Source organism: Aegilops tauschii, chromosome 1 (genome assembly GCF_002575655.3).
Source record: "Aegilops tauschii subsp. strangulata cultivar AL8/78 chromosome 1, Aet v6.0, whole genome shotgun sequence".
Taxonomy (NCBI): Eukaryota; Viridiplantae; Streptophyta; class Magnoliopsida; order Poales; family Poaceae; genus Aegilops; species Aegilops tauschii.
Genome location: NC_053035.3, coordinates 142,157,225 through 142,170,628, shown reverse-complemented (window position 1 = coordinate 142,170,628; position 13,404 = coordinate 142,157,225). Strand labels below are relative to the sequence as shown.

General features: G+C 47.5%; 1 protein-coding gene across 1 annotated transcript; it reads right to left on the bottom strand.

Moving 5' to 3' along the window:
• Positions 1-246: 246 nt before the first annotated feature.
• LOC109746422 (uncharacterized) lies at positions 247-10,260 on the bottom strand. The gene is made up of 8 exons (XM_073510005.1): positions 9,870-10,260; positions 9,228-9,791; positions 9,054-9,136; positions 2,501-2,755; positions 2,180-2,422; positions 1,875-2,096; positions 607-1,165; positions 247-532 (listed from the first exon to the last, which is right to left on the bottom strand). The coding sequence occupies exons 1-8, from the start codon at positions 10,009-10,011 to the stop codon at positions 459-461; spliced, it is 2,142 nt and encodes a 713-aa protein (XP_073366106.1). The 5' UTR covers positions 10,012-10,260; the 3' UTR covers positions 247-458.
• Between the last annotated feature and the right edge of the window lie 3,144 nt (positions 10,261-13,404).

The following is a 13,404-nucleotide window of genomic DNA, read 5'->3' as shown; positions in this document are numbered from 1 at the left end:
GTCTAACCGGACAGACTAGCTGTACATATGGATTAGGAGGTTTGGTTCCCGTGGAACCGAATAAAGCCTTAGGGAATTTAACTATGGTGTGGTGCTTCACGGATCTGAGTGTGGGAAAACAACAGGTGTGCACATACCTTTGATAACTGATATCAGCCACCGATAACATGGGATTTCAAGTGCTAACAGTACCTTCGAACAGTTTGTCATCAGTAGGCAGCTACACATATGCACATTGCACTGATATCAGCCAAACAAAAATGCATTACGTTTGCGCAAGCCTGTACAGGCTTGGCTTCATTAAATGTAGCAACATCTGTAATATTTCAATGTATTTGTTTGTTGATTTTGAAAAACTGAAGCAACTATCTATGAACTTCCCCATAGTTTTGACCGCAAGTGAGTCGTGTCTTGATCCACTGGGGTAGCTTTTCAACGGGGCAAGAGAAACCCTTGCTTCATGAGGTGTGTGCATAACGTGAGTCAACCAACAGCATTGCAGCATAGTCATTTACATGCCTGATTGCTCTACCTGCAAGCAAATTAGTTCATCGTTTAAGAACAGAACTAAAGCAAAATAGTGACTTAGATGACACATCAGCTTACCGATAGACTGATTCACAGCTTTCATGCATAAGTTCTCATAGTACTCTCGGCCACTTTTACCGCTCTTCCTTAGTACATCAAAGCCAGGCTCAAGCTTGCATTCATCGTTTCCGTTGAAGGGCTTATCATCTCCAATCACAGATGAGGTAGAATAGTTTCCAATGTGTTTTATTGTCTCCATCAGTTCAATATCATCTGGACTTGGATAAGGCAATCCAACCATCAGAACACAACGACCCATACCATCACTGAAGTTTATACCTTCAGAGATCTTCCCACCGACAACAGCCAATAAAAGTGCCCCGTTAACACTAGTGTCTCCTGAACCTTTGCTGCAGGATTGAATTGCCTCCTTGTATTTGTTGAGTATCACCTCGACATCAACACTGCTTCTTGGCTCTCTGAACACGTGTTTCTTCTTAGAAATCTTAGAAATTGTGCCTGAAGCCATCCATGCATCATAAACTTGTTTTTCATATTCGTAGGAAGAGAAAAACATTACTATTCCTTCTGGTACTATTGTCACTATATTGCAAAGAAAACGTCCAAGCTCTTCGATCTGCAAAGATAAGCAGATAAGAATAGGCACAAAAATAATGTGCATTTGAGTAGAGCATATTACCAAAAAAAATATTAACACAAGAGCAAATATAACCTATAAGTTAGCATGGTATGTTTTATAGAACAAAACTTGGCTGTTGGTAAGGAGTTTGGACACAGCAATTCATGCACTCATTTAGAAGGCTGGCATTTACATTTCATAATGAAATACAACCAAATAAACCAAGGCAATTAAGCATGCATATTTTAGCAAGTTCTAACAGCAAAGAATATTAAGAAACAAAGAGGGTCGCATGGATTAAAAGTTGCAAATATACTTTAACACAGAGTGGTACAATCCTTGATTACTTCTATAGACAAATCACACAATGAATACTGCAATAAACATTAGGTCTTAATTATTTTGTTAAAAATATGTATGCATTGGTATTTACTCCCGCCGTTCCTAAATATAAGTCTTTTTAGAGATTCTAATATGGACTACGTACGGAGCAAATGAATGAATCTACACTCTAAAATACGTCTATATTAATCGGTATGTAGTCCATATTCAAATCCCTAAAAAGACTTATATTTAGGAACGGAGGGAGTATATATTAATCAGAAAGCACAACGCAGTGCCCATTGCAAGATAAACTAATAAAATGGCATTCTCAGCAAATACTAGAGTAGCAAGAGTAAAGGAGAAATGATCGAGGTATACAGACCATGTTAAGAGAGCTCCTTGAACTGTGGCTGAAATCAAATTTCTTGCCTGAGGGCCCACATGTAACAGCTATAGGAAGAATACTCTCAGGGGGAACAATATGGTTGCATGAGAAGAATTTTATATCACTAGGCAATAAGCCTGGAAACAGGCGCAACCTTGTTTCTTCAATAGGCTGGAGGGTTCCACCAGCCATAATAACAACATGTGCGTCATCTGTAACCTGCAAGAGGAAAGATCTATAAATACTTACGTGAAATAGGACAACTCTTGTCTCCAAGCAACATATGGAGCAAGGTACATCACCTCAGAAAATGTTTTCTCTGCACAAAGCATCACGAATTTAATATATGCATCTTCAGGTTGTCCACCAGGCTTGTGCCGTGCAACTATGATTCTTCCATCATCATTGCAGTACAGTAGAGAGCGTAAAAGGTCAGTCAAAGCCTGAAAGCTTGTTATACTGCTTCCTTCACCATGTTGCTGTCCATGATTCAAATTGCACACACCATTTTCGGTGATAAATAATTTGTTGGCATATCCACTAACCTGCATATCATTAGTCAATGGATATAGATTCTAGGCACAACAAGACTGAGTGGAAATGTAGTGGAAGAAATATTTCACCTTGTGGACTATATTGCTTTCCTTCAGATACTGACAAAGTTTTACTATGTTTATGTTATCAATATCAAGGGAGAATAAGAACTTATTTATAGTCATAGAAGTCACAGCAGAGGAACAGTCTTCATTACTTATCAAACATCGTAGGAATGACCGTGTTAGAACTGTCAAGGTCTGGATGTAACGTCGATTTCCAGCTCCCAGAACATTCTGAAATCTATTGAGATATGCCTCCAGGTGGGAAAGGACTGCCCTCAACTAACGAAAATGAGAATCAGAAAATTATGTTAGTTTCCACAACTGGAAGCAAACAGTCTCAGTTCATTTGTTAATTATGTTTTGCTTAGTAAAGGAAATTTTATAAAATGGACCAATAAATATCATTTTTAGTATCCTGTTGTCTGCCACAACAACACAACTGAGTCAAGTCAAGCTCTCTACCAGAAAACTCTCTTTGCTTAGGTCTCCTTATATACAGTAAACATACATACGGCACATGTTCGGATCTTGGATAACACTATTGAATGTGCAAGCAAACGAAATTATGAAGCTAGAGTACCATTATACAGTCAGACTAATTCTGTATAATGTGTGGAATGAGATGCGTCACAGTGCAGTTTCCAACAGATGTTAGGAATCTAGAACTCAGAACAAAAACATCCTCACCTGAGAAGATTCGACCTTTGAGTTGTACATGCTAGTAAGGGAGTCTGCTAAGTTGTGAGCCTCATCTATGATGACAACACTGTTCTTCAGATTAAGGCCAAGTAATTCTCTAGCAGACTTCAGCAACAAAGACTGGTAAGGAAGTACTACAAGGTCAGCTGAGCGGACCATGTCACGTGCACCGTAGTAAGTGTTAGAGTTATAATATAAGTCATGTTTACCCCTTTGTATTTATCCCGTAGTATAAGGGGTTTCCTGCATATGTACCACACCTGTACGTGTATATATATCGGCCTATGGCCTCATGGGAATACAAGTTGCTTATTCCTAACATGGTATTAGAGCCTTAGGTTTCTTTTTTCGCACGCGCAACTCGTGCTCCGATTCTCTCGCCGCCGCCGCGTCTTCTTTTTGCCAGCTCCCGCCAGGCAACCTTCTGCTCCCGCCGGCGTCGCTCCTGCCAGGCCGCCGCTCCCGCCCGGAGGCTCCCGCCCGGCCGTCGCTCCCGCCCGGAGGTTCCCGCCAGGCCGCCGCTCAGGCTTCCGCCACGCTAGGCGTCGCTCCCGCCGCCCGCTGGGTGCCGCCGATCCCGCCTGGTGCTGCTTCTCCCGCTCGCCGTGCTCCCGCCTTGCTCGGCCTGCTCCCGCTCCGCCGTTCTCCAGGGGCCCAGCCCGTCCCGCTTGGCGCAGCTCCCAGCTGCCCCTGATCGACGCAGCCAGCCGCTGGTTTCGTCCGGTTTCGATCTGCTGCTTTCGATCTTTGCAAATAAAAAAAAAAATGTCTGCTGCATCGGGCTATGTCGCTGTCCCTCGCTGTCCGGTGATCTTCGACGGTACTAACTACACTGAGTTCGCTGGCTTCATGCGCATTCACATGCGTGGCATCCGTCTCTGGGGTGTTCTTTCTGGCGAGGTCTGCTGTCCGCCACGTCCGGTTCCTCCGGTGGCCCCTACTCCGCCGACTCCACTAGTTCTTCCTCCGGATGCTAATCAGGCCGCCAAGGATGCGGCTAAGGTCGCTGATGAGGCTGCTGATCGTGCCTATGATGAGAGGGCTCTGGCTTATGAGGAGGCTCTTCAGACGTATCATGGTGCTTTGTCTGTTTACACCCAGTGGCTTGATGATGATGCTCGTGCTGCCGCTGTTCTTACTGCTAGTGTTCTGCCTTAGTTTGCTTCTGAGTTTCTGGGTCTTCCTACTGTCTTCCAGATGTGGACCTGTCTTCGTCAGCGCTATGAGCCCTCTGGTGATGCCTTATACCTGTCTGTGGTTCGTCAGGAGCATGCTCTTCAGCAGGGTGACTCTACTGTTGATGACTTTTATGCACAGAGTTCTGCTATCTGGCGCCAGCTTGATTCTCTCTGCAGTGCTGGTCGTCGTACTTGTCCCTGCTGCCAGGCTGTCCAGGCCGATTTGGAGTTTCATCGCGTCTACGAGTTCCTGTCTCGGCTCCGTAAGGAGTTTGAGCCTCGGCGTGCTCAGTTGCTTGCTCGTGGCCGTATTTCTCTCATGGAGGCGCTTTCAGAGATTCGTGCTGAGGAGACTCGCCTACGTGGTGCTGGTTTGCTGGAGGTTCCCTCTGTGCTCGCTACTCGGGTTTCTTCCACTCCACCTGCTGCACCGCCCCATTCTCGCTCGAGTGCTCCGCCGCTCTTGCCCACTCCTTCTGGAGGCTCAGGTCGCCCCCGTTCACATTGTGACTACTGCAAGAATGATGGTCATATTGAGTCCCAGTGCTACACCAAGCGGAAACACCTGCGCAAGGCGCGATCATCAGTGACTGCGTCATCTCCCCCGCCAGCTTCAGCCATTGCTTTGACCGAGCAGGATATTCTGAGACTTAAGCGTCTGCTCGCGGCTTCAGGTTCTTCCTCGACGGGTACTGCTGGTTCTGTGACTGATGCTTCCCGCACTGAGCACCCGCCCTCTACACAGTCAGGTACATCCCCATGGGTTCTGGACTCTGGAGCTTCTTTTCACATGTCTTCTCATTCTTCCGCTTTGTCTTCTCTTCGCTCGCTGGATTCTCCTGTTCATGTCTTCACTGCTGATGGTACTCCACTTTCTGTTGCTAGTAGAGGCCATCTTTCTACTCCTTATTCTGTTCCTGATGTTGCTCATGTTCCTCGACTTACCATGAATCTGTTTTCTGCCGGTCAACTTACTGATTCTGGTTGTCGTGTCATCCTTGATGTTGACTCTTGTTCTGTCCAGGATCGTCGCACGCACACTCTGGTTGGGGCTGGCCCTCGCCGCCGTGATTCTCAGGGTCTTTGGGAGTTGGACTGGCTTCATGTTCCTTCCGCTGCCACCACCATCGCCAGTTCCTCCGCTGCTGTCGCTTCTGTTACTGGTTCCTTCAAGCAGTGGCATCATCGACTTGGTCATCTGTGTGGTTCTCGATTATCGTCTTTAGTTCGTCGAGGCCTTCTGGGGTCTGTCTCAGGAGATGTCTCTTTAGAGTGTCAGGGTTGTCGTCTTGGCAAGCAGATTCAGCTACCATATTCTCATAGTGAGTCAGTGTCTCAGCGTCCTTTCGATTTAGTCCATTCTGATGTATGGGGTCCAGCTCCTTTCCCTTCGAAAGGTGGTCATAAATACTATATTATTTTCATCGATGATTTTTCTCGTTACACATGGCTTTATTTCATGACTTCACGTAGTGAGGTGTTGTCTATTTATAAGCGTTTTGTTGCCATGGTTCATACTCAGTTCTCTTCACCCATTCGTTCGTGCCGACTCTGCTGGTGAGTATATCTCTACGATGTTGCGTGGTGTCCTTGCTGAGCAGGGTACTCTTGCCCAGTTCTCTTGTCCTGGTGCTCATGCTCAGAATGGTGTGTCTGAGCGCAAGCATCGTCACCTTCTTGAGACGGCTCGTGCTATGATGATCGCCGCCTCTCTTCCGCCTCATTTTTGGGCCGAGGCTATCTTCACTTCTGTCTATCTCATCAACCTTCAGCCCTCTGCTGCTTTGCAGGGTGGTGTTCCTTTTGAGCGTCTGTTTGATCGCTCTCCCGATTATTCGATGCTTCGCTTGTTTGGTTGTGTTTGCTATGTTCTTCTTGCCCCTCGCGAACGCACCAAACTGACCGCTCAGTCTGTTGAGTGTGTCTTCTTAGGCTACAGTGATGAGCATAAGGGCTATCGTTGTTGGGATCCTGTCGGTCGTCGAATGCGTATCTCTCGAGATGTGACTTTTGATGAGTCTCGTCCTTTTTACCCACGCCCATCTTCCTCGGTCTTTTCCGTGGAAGATATCTCTTTTCTCACTTTTCCTGACTCCCCTATCACTCCCGTTGCGCCTGTGCCTATTCGTCCCACTCCCTCTGCTTCTCCAACCCTTGTCGATTCATCGCCACCATCTTCCCCGGTCTCCTCACCTAGCATGTCACCGGATTCTACACTTTCATCTCCGGTGACTTCTTCGTCGCCTCCCCCTGATTCTACCTTGGCGATTCCTCCTTCTCTTGTTCCATCTCTTCCTCAGCATTACACTCGTCGTTCACGGCCTGTGGATGCTTCCTTGGATGAGTCGTCCTCTTCCTCTCAGCCTACTTATGGCTTGCGTTCTCGTCCTCGTCCGCCTATTGATCGCTTTGGATTTCCCACCGCTGGTGCTGCTGTTCTTGAGCCGACTTCTTACCGTCAGGCTGTTGTTCATCCTGAATGGCAGTTTGCGATGGCAGAGGAGATTGCTGCTCTTGAACGCACTGGTACCTGGGATCTTGTTTCTCTTCCTCCCGGAGTCCGTCCCATCACTTGTAAGTGGGTCTACAAGGTTAAGACTCGCTCCGATGGTTCTCTCGAGCGTCACAAAGCTCGTCTCGTGGCTCGTGGTTTTCAGCAGGAGCATGGTCGTGATTATGACGAGACTTTTGCTCCTGTGGCCCATATGACCACTATTCGTACACTCCTTGCCGTTGCCTCTGCACGCCACTGGTCTATATCTCAGCTTGATGTTAAGAATGCCTTTCTTAATGGTGAGCTGCGTGAGGAGGTGTACATGCAGCCACCACCTGGGTATTCTGTTCCTGATGGCATGGTGTGTCGTCTTCGTCGCTCTCTCTATGGCCTTAAGCAAGCCCCTCGCGCCTGGTTTGAGCGTTTTGCTTCCGTGGTCACTACTGCTGGTTTTTCAGCAAGTGTTCATGATCCCGCATTGTTTATTCACCTCTCTCCTCGTGGTCGGACTCTTCTTCTTCTCTACGTTGATGATATGGTCATCACTGGGGATGACCCCGAGTATATTGCCTTTGTAAAGGCTCGTCTTAGTGAGCAGTTTCTTATGTCTGATCTTGGACCTCTTCGCTACTTTCTTGGGATTGAAGTCTCTTCTACCTCTGATGGCTTTTTTATATCCCAGGAAAAGTATATCCAGGATCTTCTTGCTCGTGCTGCTCTTTCCGACGAGCGCACTGTTGAGACTCCTATGGAGCTCAATGTTCACCTTCGTGCTACTGATGGTGATCCTCTCCCTGACCCGACGCGTTATCGCCATCTCGTTGGCAGTCTTGTCTATCTAGCTGTCACTCGTCCGGACATCTCTTATCCGGTTCATATTCTGAGTCAGTTTGTTTCTACTCCCACCTCGGTTCATTATAGTCATCTCCTTCGTGTTCTCCGATATCTTCGGGGCACGATCTCTCACCGTCTCTTCTTTCCTAGCTCCAGTTCTTTACAGCTTCAGGCCTATGCGGATGCTACGTGGGCTAGTGATCCTTCTGATCTTGGCGGTTCTCTCATTGCCTGGAAGACGAAGAAACAGATTGCAGTTTCCCGTTCGAGTGCTGAGGCTGAGTTGCGAGCTATGGCTCTTTTGACGGCAGAGGTGACTTGGTTACGGTGGTTACTTCAGGACTTTGGTGTTTCTGTCACTACACCGACTATGCTCTTCTCTGACAGTACAGGTGCTATTAGCATTGCGCGCGATCCTGTGAAGCATGAGCTCACCAAGCATATTGGTGTTGATGCTTTCTATGTGCGTGTTGCTGTGCAGGATCAGGTCGTTGCTCTTCAGTATGTGCCTTCCGAGTTACAGTTGGCGGATTTCCTGACGAAGGCCCAGACTAGAGCACAACATGGCTTTTATCTCTCCAACTCAGTGTTGTTCCTCCACCATGAGTTTGAGGGGGGGTGTTAGAGTTATAATATAAGTCATGTTTACCCCTTTGTATTTATCCCGTAGTATAAGGGGTTTCCTGCATATGTACCACACCTGTACGTGTATATATATCGGCCTATGGCCTCATGGGAATACAAGTTGCTTATTCCTAACAGTAAGGACATGTTCCAATCTTCCTTCCAAGTTGTGCCAAATCCTCAATGTCCAATGCACCATGGTCGGACACTTCACTCCTGAACTGTTTCTGCAGACTTCTGTTTCCTAACATTGGGCACCGACAAGAGGTCTTTGTTCGGCGCCCCTTCTTGTTATCACCCTCGACCTGAATATTTGCAGCCGCAAAATCTTACTAGCAGTTAATAATAATAAAGTTATAAATTGGCAGCATACTAATGGTATTTAACAACCCATCACATACAAATATGACAAGTGATAACCATACGCTTTCCTGTGCAATCACACTGAATGCAAGTATGGGAAAAAATAACTCAATGCATATCTAGTTCTACTACCAATTTAGGCCGGGGTAATCCCCTATTCAAAAAAAAATCTAGTTCCACTTCCACCGAGAACTGACAAAACTAATGTTCGGCTCGAAATCTTGGAAGAAATTACAGTCGGGAAACAATATTAGTACATCATGAGCATGACAGGCCCTAAACGTGCAAGAAACAGCCAAATTTGGGTGCAGAAGTCAATCAAAGATATACGTATCTAACAGAGCAGCTGAGCATTGCAAATTAATTTGACGTAATTGACACATGCCTTAATTTTGCTGCTCTTCTTGTTCTTGAGCAGTTCCAAGCACCTCTCGTTGATCCGGGTTGCGCTCCCGAGCTTCTGAACATCTGCAAGCAAAGGCACCAGCCCCACAGATCAACTAAACACAATCCCAGCCCCAAAAATAGATGAACAAAGATAACCACATAATCCACTCACCCGTGTTAATACACAGGCTCTTTCTGGACCCCAAGCACACTGTCCTGAGCTTCCCTGAGAAATTCGTCCTTTTGAGCTCGCCGACAAACTGCGAGACCTGCGAATGCGTACGGCTGGTGAAATACACCTTGGGAGTGGCCTCCTCTTCGTCCTCATCATCCTCGCTCTCACTACTACTACTACTACTACTACTAGCACCACCACAATGTGCCCGCTTCCCGGCCTGCCGTCCTGTGCCCTCCCCGTCATCGCTCTCGTACTCGTCAAGCAAGAATTCCTCCTCGTCGTCATTCTCCCGAATTCCCTCAGATTTCTCCGAACCCCCCACTTTCTTCGTTCCATGCCTCCTGGACGGGTGAGTCTCCGACTTCTTCCTGATGTCCTTCTTAGGCGGCAGCGGCTGCAGTGTGAAATCCCGCATCCAGTCGGGCTCGTCGTCTTCGCCGCCGACAGCAGCGGGGGCGGAGCCATTGGCCCGTTCGGGGTGGCCCAGCGAGGCGGCGTCGCGGTGGTCGAGGAGCCATTGGAGCGCACTGCAGATGATGCTGAGGGTCTTTCCGGTGCCTGCGGCAACGCGGGGAGGCTGAATCGTTAGGGTCTTGGTGGTGGAGGATGAGGGGAAGGGGGCAGGGCAGAGCTTACCGGTGGGGCTTTCGAGGAGGGCGAGGGCGCGGGGCCCGGAGGAGAGGGCGCTGTAAAGGAAGGACATGAACTCCGTCTGGATCGGGTACGTCGCGAAAGGGAACGCCGGGAAGTCCTGCCGCGGCGGCGGCGGCGGCGGCATTTCGTCGAGCGCGCGCTGGTGCGGTGGGTTTGGGGTTTCCCGCGCGCGCTGCCCTTGGGACTTTCTCTCGGAAACAAAACAGGGCTTTCGCCCGAAAATGACTGATGCTGGACGAGCGGAGCCCCTCGGTGGACTTTGTTGGAACGAGATCCTCTTTTTTCATCATAATACGTGTTTTATTAATAAAATAAAGATTCAGTTACAAGTCACGTAAACATCGACGTTACAGGACTGAAAAATAGGATAATCCTATAAAAAAACCAGCGTCTGTCCCTCTCCATTAAGGAAAGGAGACAAATCACCTCTTCACACAAGCTCGACACGGCTACATCGCTGATCAGCAGCTTTACGGACCTCCAAAGTAGTTTGCTTGAAGCAAAACACGCCATCGAACTCCAGAACTGACACCCCCACGCGACTACGACGCCGGAGGAGGAAACCAGAACTGTCAGCCTTCAACCACAAACCCAGTACAAGATGCACCATCTTCCAGCTGTCACTTGCGTAGACAACCGTCTGCGCGAACTCCTGGACGACAAAATCTCCCTGCTCCACCATGACGTCGGAGATAACGACATAGCAACGGGGACAGAGCAGAAGGAGAGACACACCTAATGGAGTCACCGCCGCCGCCTCACCGACACCATCCATGAACCCTAACGTCGCCGATCTGAAGGATCGGCAAACACACGATGCCATCAACTCCGAGACGCCGCCATGATGAGCACCGCCGGTGTGGGAGTGAAGTTGAGGCAGATTTGTTCGCCGGAGCGCCGCTTCCACCACCCCAAGGACGCACCATGACCTACAAATCCAAACCCTAACTACAGAGCGAAGAAACGGGGTCCCCCTCCCTTCTGCTGCCAGAGCAACAGCCGGAGGAAGAGGATGCCAACGTCCTGGCCGGTGGAGATCGGTGGAAGAAGATCCGCCTCCCTAGTCGCCTGGTTGTGGCGGCGGCTAAGGCAGAGGAAAAACGCCTCGCGTCTGGTCGCGATGGAAGGTGTTCGCTCGGGTGTACCGTTGGAACGAGATCCTCTAACGTAGCAACAACTACTGCAGAGGGACGCCCTATACGTATCACCCGTTCATGAGCGAGATCCGACGGTGGGAACTGCAAACAAGAATCGGCAGCATTGGTTGCGCGGCCCATAAGCAGCCCAATCACCTCGAGAAGTAAAAAAAAGAAACATGACGCTAGAAATTCCTCTTCAATCTTCACAGCGCGCAGCACGACGACTGCACTCCCGTCTCCACAGCCATGGTCGGCTGCACCACGCTTTAGAACGAGCTTCCAGTTGCTGGGTTCATGGTCGTATTCGTATACGTGCACCGTGCGGATCGACGGGGGCCTCTCTATCTCTACCAGGTTTTCTCCCTCCCTATCTCAGACAAAGTTCTCGCCGGGCGCCTATGCAGAAAAAGAGGACGGGGCGATCGCAATCGCAAGAGCGATCGTGCCAGGGTTTCGGCCGCCGCCGCCGGCGGCGGCATGGGCGGCATTAAATCCGGCGCCTATGCAGGCGCTGTCTACGGTTCTTCTCCTTCTCCTTTGCTGAGTGCTTGAAGATTAACAGGCATGTGTGCTGACTAGATTGGGAGGTGTTCTTGGATACGTCCCAGCACGCGACGGCGCAGTGCTGGTTTTTGTCCCGGCGCGGATCTCTGCTGTGCAAGGCTCCGTGGTCGGTTTCTTTGTCTCTTGCTTTGTCAAGATTTTGTCTTTGCTGCGTGAGGTTAGAAGGAGGATAATCAGAGAAACTATGAAAACTCTGGCATGGAATTGTCGTGGTATGCTCACACATAACAGTTCGAGAGCTCTTGTACCTTCAAGGGCGTTTGAAAGCAGATGTGGTTTTTCTGGACAAAGATAAGGCAAATGAATTGAGGGTGAAATTAGGTTTTGATTTTATTCATACTAGTTGGATGCCCATGCGTTGCCACGGAACAATATAGATATGCTAGAGACATTAGTGAAAACTTTTTATGAACACAAATGTCATGCATCCAGTTTAGTCCAAGCACCCACTCCTTCCTGCCAAATGGACATTTTCTTAACCGTCAGGCTGTTAAAGGACAAATTAAGTGTCTTTGCTACTATCATCCAGGGCCGGTCCTGAGATTTGAGGGGCCCGGGGCGAAAACAAAACCCGGGGCCCTTTATGCGTCTTGCATGGTACACTACAGCAGGCGCATCTATTTTGCCTACTAATGGCGCACGACAGGTGCGCCACTAGCATCACGTCATTAGTATCGCCATTAGTACATCACATGGTGCGACATTACTATCTGACTTAGTAATGGCGCATCACATAGAAGTGCGCCATTATTAACTTTTTTTTTAATTTTTTTTCAGAAATATTTTTTTAATCTCGGGTCACTATGGCTTAATCTCGGGTCAATATGCTTAATCTCAAGTCAAATCGCACTCCGTGGTCAAACTTTCCAAAAGGTCACCCATCCTCACACTACTCCAGCCCAAGCACGCTTAACTTCAGAGTTCTATCCAACCCCAGCACCAGCTCACTTAACAGGCACTTGTTGATATATCTAGCATATCAATCCTACTAAACCTTTTTGATGTCTAGGACTTTGTTCATGTTCATGAGTGTGATGAAATTTTGAAAAAATATTTCAAACTTCTGTTCATATTACGTATCATATTTTGAACAGTTTTTCCAAAAAAAAATTTGAAACTATTTTTTTCTGTTATTAGTGACGCACCTAGCAAATGGTGCGCCACTGGTAAGTTTGAATTTTTTTCCATTTTTCCCCCTGAGATCTTAAAAGTCCCGTATCTTTTTTTCTGTAAGGTTTTTTGGGATTCTAAAAATGTTCAACGGGGTTCCCCCAGTTGAATTCGGATGTATCTTTTCGAGTAGATGATTTTTCATATAATTTTTTTTTAATCCGAGTTCGTATGCAAAAGTTATGCCCATTTTACAAATTCCAGAGAGATTTTGCAAATAAAGTCAAAATTCATATTTGTAAATTTTACCAACAACTAGACCACATATCACATGGGAAACTTATTTTATTTTATTTTTTTGACATTTCCATCATTTTCTTTTATTTTTTCTAAAACTGAAAAGGCGGTCTAAGTGGTGCATTTGGTGGAATTTTTGGGCAAAGTTAGTAATGGCGCACCGTGGGTGTGGTGCGCCATTACTAGTTTAACTAGTAATGGCGCACCACACCCACGGTACGCCATTACTAACTTTGAAAACAATAAAAAAAAATATTAGTAGTGACGCACCGAGGGTGTGGTGCGCCATTACTAGTTAACTAGTAATGACGCACTGTCCCCTGTTGCGCCATTAATAGTTTTGAAAAAGAAATAAAAAAATTTGTTAGTAGTGGCGCACCGAGGGTGTGGTGCGCCATTATTAGTTT